Source organism: Dama dama, chromosome 16 (genome assembly GCF_033118175.1).
Source record: "Dama dama isolate Ldn47 chromosome 16, ASM3311817v1, whole genome shotgun sequence".
Lineage (NCBI taxonomy): Eukaryota > Metazoa > Chordata > Mammalia > Artiodactyla > Cervidae > Dama > Dama dama.
The window spans coordinates 9236120-9253242 of NC_083696.1; the positions used below are offsets into that span (position 1 = coordinate 9236120).

The 17123-nt window shown below is 52.6% G+C and overlaps 1 protein-coding gene across 11 annotated transcripts in view; it reads right to left on the reverse strand.

Annotated features, from left to right (window-relative positions):
* The window catches only part of ZNF618 (zinc finger protein 618), a 199239-nt gene that overhangs the window by 60152 nt on the left and 121964 nt on the right, over positions 1-17123 (reverse strand). For all 11 annotated transcript variants that reach the window (XM_061163364.1, XM_061163362.1, XM_061163361.1 and 8 more), the window contains exon 3: positions 10803-11065. In XM_061163364.1, coding sequence (XP_061019347.1) covers positions 10803-11065 — 263 coding nt within the window. The remainder of the gene's footprint in view (positions 1-10802; positions 11066-17123) is intronic.

Consider the following 17123-nt stretch of genomic DNA (forward strand, 5'->3'; position numbering starts at 1 on the left):
TGGGGACGGAACCCAGGTCTCCTGCATTGCAGGCAAACTCTTTAAGGTCTGAGCCACCACCGGGTGTGAACTCCAGGTATCAAGTTAAGTCAGAAGAGCACTGGGCTTGGAGCCTGATGGTGAGCTCGGCTCTGCCGCCCCCTCCCTGGCTGTTTGATTGCAGGCACGCTCCTTTTCCAGTTCGCGCTTCAGCTTCTTCACCTGTGAAACAAGACTGTGATGCCTACGTCTCATGATCGAGGTCAGGATGAATGAGCTACAACCCATGAGTCAGCAGGCCCACCAGTGGGCCGTACCACTTGGCCCCCGTGGGTCACTCCAGGGAATGCTGTCCTCCAAACCAGCATGGGATTTAGCAGCCTGTTATTCAACAGTTTTATATGTGTTACCCTTGTCTCACTGGGAAAAATATACACAAACGGAGGGCAAAGATCAGAGTGTATATTTCCCTGTCTTTAGCCCCGTGACTGGCACACAGCAGGGGCTCAGTAAATTCACAGCGTCCTGCTGCTCTCCTCATCTGTCACCGAGTAATAAAGACCTGGACTGCCTCCCCGTGCGTCAACCCGCTCCTCAACAGCTTCTGCTGATTCCCCTTCAATGATCGGGAATTTGCAGAGCATCTTCAATATGCCAGGCACCGAGGCCCCAACCATGAGCAAGAAGCAATCACTGCCCTTCATCTGATGGGAAGCAGACAGGCCACCAGGCAAGGGGACCTGCAGGGAGATGATGCTATGACAGCCAAGGGCAGGGCCTGGTGGCCACAGTGTGGGACCCTGACAAGGCTGCAGCAAAGGCAGCCAGACAGGGGACTTGAGCAGGCGGGAGAAGGGAAAGGCAAGCGGGAGGTGGAGGGGCCGGAGTCCCATGGAAGGCGAGGCGGGGTGTCTCTCCCCAAAGGACCGAGGCCACAGTCTTGTTCAGACTTGACCTACTTCCCGATGAGGTCTCTGCCCTTCTCTGCCACAAGACCTGGGCCTCAGTTTCTCCAACTCCCCTCAATGACCTGAGGTCTTTCCTCAAACTGTACAGTAAGTGTAGGCTGATGGAAGGAGTCTGCAGGCTGTAATGTTCCCAACTCATCCACCCAGTTGACACTGTTTATAAGCAGGTCAGTCCCACTGGCTTCTCCCTCGACCCACAGAGCGCCGAGGGTACCTGCAGCCTTGCTCACAGACCTCCATCCATTCAGAGTCACAGGGGCACAGTTCGCCAGCCTTGGGCCCTCTCCTGGCCCCAGAGCAAAACAGACCCCTTGCCCGGCACGCTGAGTCTCAAGACTGAGCCCTGTGTTGGCAGAAGGGACACCTGAGCTCAAGGCCCTGCCTGCCCCTCACTCACCCTGGGACCCCAGGCTGCAGGTGCCCTGTCCACAGAAGGGTCTGGATGGGCAGAGGGGGCTGCGGCATGGGGCCAGTGCAACAACGCCAGCGAACGTGGGTTCAAATCCCAGCTCACCACAAACCAGACAGGGCCCTGGACGAGCCAGGGAAAAACCCACACCTCAGGCTTCCCTTCTATAAAATGGACATGGTAAAATACCGCCCACCTCATTGAGGACGTGGGGGAGAAATAACATGAGCAATAACAGAGATCACTCAGCACAGTACCCAGTACACGGCAGGCACTCGGTAAAGGAGAGGTGCCATTACTGTCAGTTTTCCCCAAAGTGCTCTTGGACCCAGCTTCCTGAATGGGCCCTGGGGAGAGGTGCCCATGGTCAAGCAAGTGGGAGGCATGGCTCGTCTGGGGAGACACGATGCCCAGGAGCTGTGCCGGCTGGAAGAGGACCTGCAGTAAAGGAACGCAACTGACCGTTAACCCCAGGTTTCCCAACCAATTTGACCATAGAACTCCTTTCTTTCCAAGGCTCGTTTCAGAGCTGTAGTCCACAGCAAGTTCTGCCAAAACGGGCCCCCACTCCCAACACCCAGATTCCTACACGCTCTGCCAGCCCTCCAGCAGACAGCTTCCCGGGTCCCGGGCAGGCCCAGATTTGCTGACCGGGGGCACTGACAGGGTGGAGGAGGTTAGGGTCAGTCCCTGCAGATACTAACAGGCCTTGCACACTCAGGGGTCTGCAGCTGATGCCGACATTCAGCCGTGCCCCCACCCTCATGCTGGCCCCATCGGGTCCTCCTGCCCCTCAACCATCACATACCAGACGCGCATCTCAACGCTTGGTCAAAAATCCAGGTCCCCGAATACCGCCTCACACAGATCTGCCGTGGGGGCTGCCACTCTGAATTCCATCTCAATTATGTAAAAAATCAGAAAGAGCCCTTAAAGATGGGGTGGGTTGGGAGGGGCCAGGTAAGGAGGACTCTTGAGTCTAGGGCTGGCCAGTCCCCTGAACTCTCAGCGCCTCAGTTTCCCCATCTGCACACGAGATGGATGGACAAGGTCATGCTGTCTGCTTTTTCACTAAAGAGTTTGTGCTGGCTAAGAGGCAGCCACGCTTCCCCAAGGGAGGCTGGGGTGTGGCAGAAGGCAGCAAGCAGCCCCAGGACCAAATGCCCCTGAAGTTTTGTGCGTCCTCTGTCCTGACTCATAACATGGATAGAACATAAATGTATCCACCATTGAGGTTCCTTTTCAGCTCAGTTCAGTCGCTCAGTCGTGTCCGACTCTTTGTGACCCCATGGACTGCAGCACGCCAGGCTTCCCTGTCCATCACCAACTCCCGGAACTTGCTCAAACTCATGTCCATTGGGTCGGTGATGATATCCAACCATCTCATCCTCTGTCGTCCCCTTCTCCTCCCACCTTCAATCTTTCCCAGCATCAGAGTTTCTTCCCGTGAGTCAGTTCTTCACATCAGGTGGCCAAAGTATTGGAGCTTCAGCTTCAGCTTCAGTCCTTCCAATGAATATTCAGGACTGATTTCCTTTAGGATGGACTGGTTGGAACTCCTTGCAGTCCAAGGGACTCTCAAGAGTCTTCTCCAACACCACAGTTCAAAAGCATCAATTCTTTGGCGATCATGAGGTTATAACCCAATGTTTCTCGCCATAATCCTGCCAGCAAAATGACCCTCCAGGGGTGATATGCCTCATGTGTGCGGTGGCCTGGTATCCCCCTGGCCCATGGCCACCGTTTACCCGAGGTTGCTGCAGTGGCAGCTGGAGGGCCCTCTCAGGGACTCTCACTTCAGCTGGTCCCCGTTCCATCGTCTAACTCCCTGCCCCGCAGGCTTCCTCAGTCTGCTGCATTTCCCGACTACTCTCCTGTCCTCTGTCTCTCTCTACTAAGTGCCGGCGCTGCAAGTCTCCACTGTGCCTCTCCAACATCTCTGCATGGGCTGGTCTCTGACCTCCCTGCACCCCACTGCATGGGTGGGAAAGCAGCAATATACCCACACAGCCAGCTGGTGGGAGCAGGGCGGGGTGTGAACTAGGGGGCTTCCCACCTATCAGCTCAATCCATCCTCACAAGTCCAGCACAGAAAGGTGACGATTATCCCCATTTTTCAGACGACGGGGCAACACATCAGGCCAGAGGTGGCCTGATCTGTCCTGCTCCGGAGCCTGTGTGTGATCACCAGAGAGTCAGCCCCAGGGAGCAAGGAGAGAAGGCAGGGTGCCTGCTCACAGCTACCATTTACCAAGCATATCCAGGCTTTTCATTTCCACCCTCCATCTTCCCAGAAGTCCTTGGGTGTTGGGACAACTCAACACCCACTTCAACCATTAACGTGAAAAGTTTTAGGGGCCAGGTGGCCCAGGGCTGGGGCCACTCAGCTAGTGGTTAGTGAGCAGCTGGGCTCAAGGCTGGCCCTCAGGGATCCAGAGCCAACCCACCATCCTCACGCCGGGTCACCTCCAGATGCCGTGGGAGCCATGAACCCCTACTGGACATGGAGCTTCCCCAACACTGGGTAGCAGAACCCCCTATCATGTCTGGTACCACGACACAACCCCCCAGAGCGCCCGATCAAGGGCCTGAGAGTGGCTGGCAGAACATGCCAGGCACAGATTCAAGTCTTTTCCTCTCCCCCGTCCTGCTGTCACCAGTGGTACAAGAATCAGTAAATACTGATGAAGAGCATCTGTCCAGCACTGTCTATAACCACCTGGCAGAAAGCCTGGCTTAAACGCCCTCACGGAAGCACTGGACAGACCAGGTGGGGCCAGGTGAGAGTAGGTGGGTCCAGCTCCCAAAGCCATGGAGGGGAGAAGTAGGAGGCCGAGGTAAAGGAGGAAAGTAGGCAGCAATCCTCAACTCTATGCCTTGCACCCGTCGAGCTCCTGATCAGTTCCAATGCCTTGCAGGATACACAGATGCAACAAGGCAGAAATCCAGTGCAGCTGAAGGAGAGAAGACAAACACAAGGCAGGCAGACAGAGAGACAGCTCCTTACAACAGGCAATCCTGTATTTAGCTCAAGGCAACTCGGGAGCTCATGTGCTCGGGAGCATCCTGCCCACTCGGTTCTAAGATGCCCCAGAGCTGGGCCCACCGCCTGCTGGGGGACAGGAACCCTGGAGAGGTAAGCTGGTAAAAGGACAAGTAGGTTTCCTGAGGTTCTCTGGTCTTGGACTCGAACAAATGTCCTCGGGCCAAGGTCCTCCATGTAGAGTACAAATCCCCTGGGGGTGCTGGAGCACAGGGAATTTTAAGAGGATCAATTCCCAATTATCAATTGCCCAATGCATTTCTTCCTAAAACCCTAAAACCAGCGGGCCAGAGAACATAGCAGGCAGGGAGCCCATGCTCGACTGGTTCTCCTCACCGCCACCCACTTCCACATGGCGAACACGATGGTCTTTTCACCCACCCCTAATTCACCTACGGTGGCATACAAGAGGGATGGACATCTAAGAGCTCCGAGCAAAGACTTGGAGTCCAGCTGTGCTGGACTTAGAATGCAGGTGCCTTGAATGACTGGGAACAATTCCTTTTGTAAATTGAGTGATTTCTAATTCTTTGCTTTCCACAAAACTGAAGAAGGATCTAATGGAGTTGTCAGTGAAGAGACCATTAAAAATAATGTCTGATGATAGACCCGTGTGATTTTTGGCATATAAGTTGGAAGGAGTTCAAGGAATTGAGTGACACTGCTGAAACAAGATTCCATCCTATCCCTGGTTCTTTATTTATATGATCAAGCCTTCTAAGCACTTACACTTAAGAAAATGGAAAAAAAGGAATTAAATTAATGCTGAATCTTGTCTCGCTCGACAATAAGAAATATTAATTCACAGAAACATGAGCCAATGGAAGAAGAAATAAAGCCCCATCCATTTCATTAAGAGGTACATTTTCCATAATGTTTTACTTTTACGTTTGCTATTTATCTAAATTTGCTTTTGACAAATTGTATGCTAATAACAACTCGATCAGGGGAAAAAATGTTTTAAGACGTAGAGCTTTATGATCCCAACAAATTTTTTAGAAATTTCTATTTCAATTTACGTACATCTTGTTGTGGGAGATGAGTGTGAAACAGTGATCAATAAAAGACTCTCAAGCATAAAAAATATATTACAGTAGGATAAAATCCTGTGAGAGAAGCGGACTGGAAATATGAGTTCAAGGAGAAAAAGGAAAGATGTAAAATTTCTGACTGTTAAAGACGAGCCTGTTCATTATGTTTTTTTTTTTTTTTTTTTAAATGGATGATGGTGGATATCAGAAACGGTGGAGTTTGGAGTCCCCTGGATACATTTAAGAGTGGTTCACAGTTTTATTTCCAAAATGCCACATTTTAAAAACACAGTACTCCAGAAATTCTGTCCTTTGCAATTATTTAAACTTTGGATAGAAATGTTAGATGTCAACTCAAAAATATGAAAGAGAGTATGATTCCTCAAAATTCTTTTAGGAGATACTGAAGGAAAGAAGTCTGAAGCCAGCAGCCTTTCTGCTTCCAGAGGTAGCCCTGTACATGTCAACATCCAAGGCTTTGGCTAGCACCACTGGCTTCTGTTTTGCATTTTTCATGTGCCAAGTCGCTTTAGTCGTGTTGTGTCCAACTCTTTGTGACCCGATGGACTGCAGCCCGCCAGGCTCCTCTGTCTCCAGAATACTGGAGTGGGTTGCCATGCCTTCTTCCAGGGGATCTTCCTGACCCAGGGATCAAACCCGCAACTCTTACATCTACCTGCATTGGCAGATGGGTTCTTTACCACTAGCGCCAGCTGGGAAGCCCCACTTTGCATTTTTTGTCCCCCCTTACAAACACTTTCACACCAATCACTTCACTCTGACCTCAACAATCCTACTAGAAAGACAGGTAGATTTTATTATACCCACTGATCAATGAAGACCTAATGGCTTAGAGAGGTTAAGGGGCCCTCACACAGCCCCACAAGGGGCAGACCCCAGGTCTCTTGGCTTACAGGCCAGGGGTCCTTTGCCATGGAGACCCTCCAATCAGGACCCCCAACCCACCTTGGACCACCTGATGAAGAGTCAGCAGCAGGGATAAGATATTCCTGGGAAGGAGGCCAGAACCCTTCCTTTCTGAGAGACTGCAGCAAAGAGCCGAGGGTTGGTTCTGGCAGGCTCAAGCCCAAAGCACTGCCAACACCAACTGCAACAGGAAACTAACTATCAGCTGGCACTACGAAGCAGGACCTTCACTGCTCAGCTTCACAACAGACCAAAACCCACGTGGCTGTGTCTGAATAGCTGGCCGCTCTTCCGCGGCTCCTTCCAGAGCTGTGGCCAAGCCCCCACCTCCCTTTTCCCCTCCTCTCCTCCCCAGGCAGCCCTATGTGTGTGTGAAAGCATCCCCAGCCCTCCTGCCCAAAGCTCCCTGCCAAGAAACATCCTTGCAGGATCCAGGCTCCCAGCTGACTGACTCTCCCTCCTCTACCAGATCTAGGGACCCCCTTCTGCTCACCCATCTCCAGGACAGGAACTGCCTCCCTCACAGGCCTGTCTTCAGTTACCAAACACTTTCTGTAATCACAGAGCCCTCCCTCGTACTGACTTGCAATCACCCCCTGGTGATTTTCCTGCACTGGGGTTGGGGCTACTTGGAATGTGTCTGCTCAGTCCCCTCCCATCAAAATGCTCTAAGTTGTGAACACTTCTATCCATCATCTCTTCTGCACCATTCCTCCATGGGCTGCATGATTTTTGCTGTAAACCCAGTTTGTCTTGTCTTCATCACCTAGGACAAGGATGGCAGCAAGCAGGTGTCCATTTCAGATTTTTCAATTCTAGCTGACTGGCCGTGACTTCTTACTGTACTGTGCTGAGAAGGATTCTGATACACTGTTGGGACAGGTGCAGCCAAGAGTGAGGGATGCCTTTCACTTTTGGTTTTACCCAACAAAGTTGTCACGGTCAGTATTATCTCTGCTCTTCTTGCTAAAACAGAAACTTGATATATTGCTCCCAAGCTCCATACTGATTTCAATGGCAGTGACATTCTTTCAAGAGTGAGAAGTACCCTTTTCGGTACAAAGAATTTCTGGGCAGCAGGGAACGAGCAGAGACTACTTGCAAGCCTGGCAGCCAGCCTCCTGGGCACCAATGCCCCTCCCCATGCTCCTCGTCTGAGAAGCTGCCAAGTGCCATCCATGTGTCCATGACCCAGGCTCCTCCACGGGAAGTGCCTCGGATACTGTCTGTGTCATGGGGAACACTGTTTATCTGATGGCTGTTAAAGGGCCAGTGAGGACCTGGGGGTGGGGACCAGGGGGATGGAGCTGAGAGAGCAGGCAAACAGGAGGTTCCCTCATGAGATAGCACTGGCTGATTGAATAGGAACGCTCTTCTGTTCAGTGACAGAGCTGGCCGGAGCCCTCTGCGCCCCTGCCAAGCGCCTCGGGGACATGTTAACTCCACAGCGCCCAGTCACACTGAAAGCACAAGCTCATTCAGAGAGTAACTCTAACCAGCATTCCGCCCTGGCCGCAGCCCAGGGAATGCCTTCCCTCCTTGTTTCACTTCTAGGAGCAGGTGGGACAGGGTGTTATGAAGTGGAGTTGCCAAGCCTCTTCCATCTCCCAGGGCTTTGCTTGCCCCTCTATAAAAGGAGGGCACCAAGTGCCAAATCTGTAGCACGTGGGGCTTCATTGCCCACTTCCACATCCATGGCAGACATCAATAATCAATCATGCCACCCTTCAGAACCTTCAACACGGAACTCCTAATAGCCAGCAGCGACTGCTTAGACTTGGCCCATAAGATAATGTCTACTTGCCATTCTGAGAAGGGATGAGTTCATAAGGTTCCATTCTAACATCAATTTTTTTTTTTAATTGCCTTTCATTCCTGCTACTAAAAGGCCAAGCCAGATTCCTTTGAGCCTGACCCTTGGCAGAAACTATACCCTCAAGGCAGAAGGTCAGCCTTGATGGGTGTCAGCCAGCCGTCACCACCAGCAGGAACCACCCGGCTCCGGCTTTGGTACCAGCTCCCAAATGGCAGCTCCACAGCGAACCATGGCTTTTAAACCTTTTCCACAAGGGTCTTCAAAAGCAGTTTACTCAGAAATTTCACAACATCCTGAAAGTCCCTGGATTCTGGAGGGGCAGCAGGGAGCAGTACTAGAAGGAGCGCAGGTGAGAAAATCAAGAACCAACCAGAAGCCATGTCTTCTGACACCTCATCTAGGGCCGACTTTCTTCCCCATCCTATTTCTTCTCTACAGCACACTGGCTTGTTTCTCAGACTCGGGGGAAAAAGCAGAAACTATTACTCCTCTTTCCTTTTGAAGGGGTACTTTATACCATCCACACTAGGATTACTGTGAACGATGGTGAATGATTTAGTAAGTACGATGTTGAGTACTTTATACACATGATCACGGTGCATCCTCACATAGCCCCATGAATTTGCAATTGTGAGAACGAAGGCACACACAGGTCAAGCAGTCTGCCCAAGCTGTAACGGACACTAAGTCAGGGAACCTGAGCTCCCAGGCTGAGGAGCCGAGGTTTTCCGCGCACAACACCGTTCCCCATCCCCTGCCCCTGTGTGTGGTTTCCACACCCGTGGGGTGTGGGGCTGGGAACCCGTGGGGCTCCCAGGACAGGGAGCATGCCTGCTTTAACAGAAGAGGAGAGCAAGGCACAACAAGGGCAAGGACCCTGCTGCTGAGAAGCAGCTGAGCTGGAACCCAGCATCCGTGGCTGGCACGGGGCCCTGGGGCCTCTCAAGGTGCAGGCAGCTGGCCCAGGGAGGACCCCCCAGCATTTCCTTAGCATGGCTGCTCCAAGCTTCCCTCCGCTTGAAGCTGACCCCATCTCAAGATTCAGATTCAACTGCTCTTCACTGGACACCTCCTGGTGAAGGGCATACAAAGCTCTTGGGTCCAGTGAGTCTTAAAACACCGGCTGCCCCGCAAAAGTGAGCCTGGGCAGGTCCTCTCCTTGATTAATTAACACCTCCCTTATAGGCTAACACAGTCCTTGGCCATGGGGTGTGAACCCGGGTGGAGAGAGGTAAGACACAAGCCCTGCAGAAGACTCTTCTTTCACTCAACACCGGGCTAGGTCACTCATGCTCTTCAGCAAGTTATTTCTGGTTCATTCCCCTTCTGTCTGGGGGGAGGATGGCACTTTCCAGCCTCCCTGGGGATGCGTGTAGTCCCCTGACTAACCTGGACGATGCCAGAAGCAGGCTGCCAGCAGGACACTGGATCGACCCGGGTGGGGCGATGGAGGCCACAACAGCGGGGAAAGGGAGCTCGAGGCTGATCCCCAGTGGTTGGGGAAAAAAGGCAACAGGGCTTTAGTCTAAACTCGGGGAAAGAGCCAGGGGAACCTCCCCCCACCAGGCCCTGCCTGCCTCTCACGGGAAGGGACAGGAGCCTGGAAGTCAGGAGAAGGGGGGCAGAGCTGCCCCAGGAGGGACAGGCAGGTGGCCTCCCGAGCATGCGAATGTGGAGGACAGCAAGGATGCAAATGGAGGTTTGGGAACTGACCAGGCAAGGCCTCTGTGCCAGGATGGAGCACGTGGACTATAATATTTTACAGGCCGGGGCTGCAAAACTGGTGGCCCATGGAACGATTCTGACCACAGATATGTTTCCTTTGGCAGATTTTAAAAGTCAAATTAGTCACCAATGTTTAAAGCCAGAAGAATTTACCTTAAAATTCTCATTTCTGGCACGTGCTGTGTCCAGAGATCTAGCCACACTGAGCCCATCTTCGCAGTTAGTTAACCGTAACTCTCCAGCTGGACCCGAGCCCCACCACCTGCCTGTCTGGCTCATCTCCACAATGCTAAATAAACGTATCTGTTGGGCCTTGTGGGCATCTGCGTTTGCAAACCTGGCAGGACTGCAGGCAGCCTTGGTGGGATATCCCCTGGCTCACACTGAGAAGCGGGGAGAGATGGTTTCTAAGAAGCTCATTTCTCTGAGCTCCTCTGAGCCCGGCCCAGACCACAGAGAGGCAGAAGAAAGTGCCAGACTACGACTCATCCGATCCTGATCAGACAGCTAATCTGAACAGGACCCACACTGAAAGTCGGCCCTGGGGAAACCCAGGAGGAAGAATTGCAGACGGGCATTTAGGACACTGAGTGATGTGGGCTATGCTGGACACACAGTGGGAGGGATTCCACCAAGCCTGCAGAAAGTTCCAGGCATCTGACTTGAGCAAAATCTTAAAGGACAGGTAGGCTTTTGCCACGTCAAGTGGGAAGACAGGCGCTCCAGAGCAGAGCTGAGCAGATAAAGGCCAGTGTCAGGAGCCAAGGCCCTTCCCTGAGGGCAGAGGGGAGCCACAGAAGGCCCCTTAGGCCACGGCGGGGCAGGGATCCCAGGCCTGTCTCCCCCAGCACTCAGCCGCACAGTCTGCCCTGGCCCCAGCCCGACCCTGCAGACAGGTGCTCACCCAGGGTCTGCTGGTTGCGGACGCCACCGATCACCACGCAGATCTCGGCGGGCACGTCGCCGGTGGTCCCATCCTTGCTGACGGCCTTCTTCTCCTCCTTGGCCTCGCCCTGCCAGATCACCTCCTGGATGTAATCGTCCGGCAGCTCCGTCTTGACCTTCACCTCCGTCATCGTTCCCTGCTCGGCGCTGAGCGAGGCCTCAGCAGGCGCGGGCTCTGGCCCCTCCAGCTTGGTGCTTTTCTGGCTGCGCTTCAAGCGCTCCCTAGCAAAGAAGAGAGTCTGCTCAGAGTGGACCCCAGCACTGCCCCAGGCCTACCTGGAAGTCCCCCCTCCCAGTCCAGGAGGTCGCAAAATGTTCAGCTGCAGACCCACCTCTCATGTAACCATTGCCTTAAAAAGTGCATGCCACTCAGCTGCTCCTGAGGATCCTCTAGGGAACCCTGGGGGCTTCAAGGAACACAGTTTGAAAATCACTGGGCTGGGATGGCTCCAATTCCACCCATTTTGCTGATGGAGAAGCTGAGGTCTAAACATGACTAGTCATTCTTATAACTGGAGCTACATGAGACCTGCAAGGAAAGCTCTGGCTGGGAGAACTCAGCTCTTCTCAAGCTTCAATGCACCCATGAATCAGCTGGGAATCTTGGTAAGACGCAGATTTGGTTCAGCAGGTCTGGGGTCTGGCCTAAGAGTGCATTTCTAACAAGCCAGGGGGGCAGGTGCTACACTTGGAGTGGTAGGGGTCTCAGTGGCTTGATGTGTGCAGAGCAGGGTCTGCCCCTCCCTTTGCAGGAGGGTTGCAGAGTTCCTCCTGCTTTATAGACAGGAATATACAAGCTGAAAGGCAGGGAAGCCATGGAACAATCTGGGCCCCTACCTCTGGCCTCTAGGTGGCTCTTCAAATAAGAGAAACCATCCTCAAGTTAATACGCTCAATACTGAGGTGGGCACTGAGGTCTAACGCAGAGCTGTGACCTGCCCAGGGCCACACGCAAGACTAGGGGCCAGCCAAGGCATGAAGCCAAGTCCCCATCATCCACTGGAACCACTCTCCTTTCAAGGAGACTCTGTGTTATCACAAGCACCCCTCGTCCTTCTGGCGTGGGTTGGAAAAGCCAAGGTGGGCACAAGCTGGGGAATCTGATTGTGTTCCAGGCCTGTGATGCTGTCTTGGCCAGGTCTAGCCCTCTCCACTGCTCCAGAAAGGCAGCTGCACTGTGAACGTCAAGGCCCAGACTCAGGCAGGCTGAGTCAGGGCTGGTTAGCATACCCACTGGAGCTTGGTGGAGGTGTCCGGGCTGGGAGGCAGGACCTGGGGTCTCATCCTGGATTGACAGGAGGCTTGCTGTGTGACTCTAGACAAGACCCTTCCCTCTCTGGGCTTCCAGCTCCATCTACCCCAAGAGCATGGATTTTATCAAGGCCACTGTCCCTCCCAGCTCTCAGCTTTCTCCCAGGTTGGGGAACTGAGCAGAGACAGAGAAGGAAGGCCCTAGCTGATGAGGAGAGGGCACATGAAGGCCATGGGGAGGTGCTGTGGACGGCACTGCTTCCCTCACCCCCACTTCATATGGTGAAGTCCTAATCCCCAGTGAGACTGTATCTGGAGATAAGGTCTTTACCAATACCTGGAGAAGGAAATGGCAACCCACTCCAGTACTCTTGCCTGGAAAATTCCATGGACGGAGGAGCCTGGTAGGCTACAGTCCATTGGGTCACAAAGAGTCAGACACGACTGAACGACTTCATTAATTCATTAAGGTTAAATAAGATCAGAACAGTGGGGCCCTTATCTGATAGGACTGTGGCCTTTGAAGAAGGAGAAAGATCTTTCCCACTCCCTCCCTACCAGGTAAGGACACAGAGAGGAGGCTGTCTGGAAACCAATAAGAGCAGAGGCGGCCTGACGGCCTGGCGGGAAAAGGATGTAGGAACTGAATTTGGATCATCCCAGGGCCCATCTCAAAACTGCCATTCTCATGTTGTGGGTTCCTGCTAAAGTGACTTCACTCCCTGAGCCTCAGTATTCACACCCATACAATGGGGATAAACACAGCACCTACTCCACAGGGCTGTGATGCAGATCCACAAGCCAGCGTCTGCAAGGGACCTAGAAGAGTGGCCCCCGTGGAGACGTCCTAAGGGTACCTGCCGTCTACAGGATGGTGGGAGGGAAAGGAAGCGTGCAGAGGCCACTGGAGAAGGGTCTTACATGGCATTGATTTTAGTGCAGGGTCTGTAGAAGTAAACCAGTGGGGTTTAAGCCCCAGTACTGCCATCCCAGCTTGGACCCCTGCGTGGGCCCTGACTTTCTCTAAGCCTGTTTCTGCCCAGGGAGGCAGGGAGCCCTGCACCTACTCAAAAGGCCTCGTGAGGATCAATTGTAAAAAATGTAGAACCAGAACACAATCTAGAGTGACTAAGAGAAACTTCTGATGGAAGTTGCTGAAACCCCTATTCCTGCCCTAAGACTAGTAGGAGATACTACTGGCCAGTCCTGCCCACCCTGAGGCTCGCGGGGCACAGAGATGGGACTCAGGGACTCTGTCTGACTCTCTGGGCCAGTCTGGCAAGAACACAGCCCACAGGTCCTGGGGCAGCTGGGCAGGCAGGCCGCTGAGGACCCTCCCTGGCTGGGCCCTGGCTGGCCCCAACCCTGCCTGGAGAAGGGGGTCAGCCTCAAGCTCAGGGCAGACATGCTTCCCAGGGCCAGAGAAGAGATCATCGGGGTGGAGGGGTCCTACCTGTCAGTGGTCCCTGCAGCTGATGTCACAGGGCAGGAAGGACAGCCCTGTGTTCAGAACACCCTCACCCTGGGGTCTGAGACTATCCCAGCTAAGCAGACTCAGGGTCCCTTCCTGCCCTCGAGGACCTCAATAGCATGTGCCGTCCTGGTGGGAGGGAGGGCTGTTGAGAATCTGACAGGCTGGGCTGTTGGGAGTCTGACAGGCTGGGTGTCCACAAACCCTGCAACCTCAGGCCAGACACTCCCCTCTCCGAGGCTCAGTATCCTTGCCTGTTAAAGGGGGACCATCATGAACCTTGCCAGCGTGGGGTAGGAGGTGAGCCAGGGAGCTGCACAGAATGGATGTGCATGGATGGCAGCTGCCATTATGATGACACTGGTCCACAATAACGTCCCTGCCTCCAGGAAGCCTTCCCTGATTGCTCAGGATGGAGTTAGCCCCGTCTCTGAATGCACCCACACCCCTGTCTGCCTGGCATGGGTAACTCTTACACCAGGAGCTACGTCAGCCCCTCTTCTCGCCCACGGGTACAACAGCACACAACCATCCACTCCCTTAAAGGCGACACCCCCAAGCCCACGCTCCACTGAGAACATGGCGACTTCTCTTCCTCCGGCTTCACAGTTTAGATTTACAAGCCCAAATGTTGCTTTTCTTGGATGCTTTACATTTAATTAGGTGTCCTAATAACAATGGAATTGCAGAAGTACTTATATCACTTTGAATTAGTGGTGCAGCTCTTTCAAACTTCTTTAAAATTTTTTTTTCATATATCATTTTTTAAAATAGAGCTCATTATTTTAATTATATCCATTTAAATGTACAGTGGAGCCCTTGGATATTCTCAGCACGAATCATTAGGTATATTAGTGAAAAAGCACTTGGAATCTATCTACATGCTGACACTCCATAATCTATTCTATTTGTGTCGCTGTAAAATAGATTTATATATAGATAACTACAAAATAGTTGCTCAAGATATGCTATGAATTTTGTATTTAACCCGAGTCACACTTCAACATAAAATCTAAAGTCAGGCACTAAAAGGATATTTCTCAGTAAGTACATGCTGTCTGTGGTCACTGCTTACTGCTCAGGCCAGAATGCCAGGATAAGAGCCAGACCAAGCAGGTTCCTGCCCAAGGAATTCTCTAAGAGACCTGGCCTTTCACTAAGGCAATGGTTCTCGAAGTGTGATCCTTGAAGGCCTATGGGTTCTAGAGCGATGGCCCTAAAGCACCCATGGGGCCTGAATTACAAGGGTGGTGGTGAGTAGGCCTCCAGGAACACCACTTTCTCTGTCTCTGATACCTACAGCTTTGCTTTTGGGGGGCGGGCGGTAAATTGTGGCCCCTCCAAAAGACAAAAAATGTGAGTCATTCAGGGGTGTCCCGTTCTTTGTGACCTCATGGACTGTGTAGCCCGCCAGGCTCCTCTGTCCATGGGACTCTCTAGGCAAGAATGCTGGAGTGGGTAGCCATGCCCTCCTCCAGGGGATCTTCCAGACCCAAGGATCGAACACAGGTCTCCTGCTGCAGGCAGACTCTTTACTGTCTGAGTCACCAGGTAAGCCAAAAGATATACCCCTGACCTAATCCCTAGAACCTGTGAATGTGAACTCATTTGGGAGAGGGCTCTTTGCAGATGTAATTCATTTCAGGATCTTGAGACAAGACTGTCCTGGATTCTCTGGGTGGACTCTACATGCAGTGACAAGTACCCTTATAAGAGACACAGGTGGGATCTGACAGACAGAAGAGGGGACAATACAGAGAAGATGAGAAGGCAGGAGAACCACAGATTGGACGGATGTGGCCACAAGCCAAGGGATGCTCCAGCCACCTGAAGTTGGAGAAGCAAAGAGTAGATCCACCCCCAGAACCTCCAGACGGTGTGTAACGCTGGCCCAGACCTGGTTTCAGACTTCTGGCCTCCAGAACAGTGAGGGATCAAATTTCTCTTGTTTTAAGCTACTCAGTTTGTGGTATTTGTTACAGCAGCCACAGGAAACTAATACACCATGTGTGACTGAATTAGAACAAACAGACCCAAAGCAGTTAACTCTGCAAACCAGTGGCTTCCACCAGGCCCAAAGTTTTCTTTTGCTTCGTTCTTACTCATCCCCATGGCCGAGTCTGATCTGGTCAGTCAACGTGCCCGCATGCCTGCCCGGGAAGATTTCAGAAACAAACCTCTTCCTCTGGGTCTTACCAGATGGTTCGCTGCTCATATCCACCTCATCACATCTGGCACTCACGAGCGCCCTGTGTCCAGACAGGGAACCAGAGCAGAGGGCAGGGCCCATGTCTGTTCCCTCCCCTTCCACATCCAGCCCCAGCCTGGGGCCTGCAGCACAGGACAGACTCATCAACACGATGCATAATGAACCGTGTGCCCAAGGGCACACAACCTCCAGCAATGAATCTGAGACCAATTCTTGCAACTTCTGTCCTGGAGTCGTTCCTGCTGAGCCCTGCAGTCCAAGAGAGCCACCAAACCACTTCTCAGTGGACTGGAGGCCCAAGGACAAATGTCATTTCTGGCCACGTTGAAGGAAGAGTCCCAGCGATGCCAGTCAACCAAAGTTCTTTCTGGGTGGAATTTCTACATCATTGCACCACAGATGCTAACACTTATAATCCTAGCAAGTCTCAGGGGTCATGAGAAGTCCTCAGCACACTGGACTTCCGTCCTGCCCCAATTTGAGTCAGTTCTCCCATCTGATTATGACTGAGCTGGAGTCTGAGATATCTAAGGCCCTGGTGGAGGCCAGACCTCTGCCCAACAGGTGTGTGAATCTCCTGTCTCTGCCGCAAGGCTCAGCCTCAGGGCCACTCCACCTTCACCAAAGGCCACTGCTTATTTCCTCTGGTACTTTAGCCACTGAAATAATGCTAAAGTTGCTTGGGGAGGGGGCGGGGGGAGGATCTCTAATCACAGTGTGTAAGTAATGACTTGGTTAACTCTCTCTAGAATAAAACCTCATTAAAAGACTCTACTCATTACGAAAGAGGGTTAACAGGCCTCAAGCTGTGCTTAAATACAACACTGTCTATGAATGCATGGATGCATGTGGTGTTAAATGAATTAACACACATCCAGCCATGATGTCAGGGGCCGTGTGTACCCTGCTGCAGAGGCTGACCACTGACCTAGTCCTCCAGTTCTACCCAGCGGCCCACCTACCGATAACCCGAGCACAAATGATTATTATTTGCAAATGTTGGCAGGCTCCCCCTTGGCAATGCTTCCCAGGTCCAGTGAGGTTCCTGCTCCCAGCCCCCATTCCATCAGAGCAGTTCTTTCCAAGGCCTCCCAGGACCTCCAAGCTTCTATATCCAAGAGTCCCTACTCAGTCCTGACTGAATTCATCTCTATCAGCAGCCTTTAATGAGCTCCCCTCTCTTCTCCTCCAACTCTTTCCTCGCAATGCTCTGGGTCTTCCCCATGGGCCTCTCACCTTCCAGCCACTCCTCTTTCTTCTGCTGATTCCTCTTCACTAACCCACCCTTTCCATGTCAACCTGTCCCAAGGATAAGCTCGAGAGCCTCCTCTTTTTACTCACACTCACTT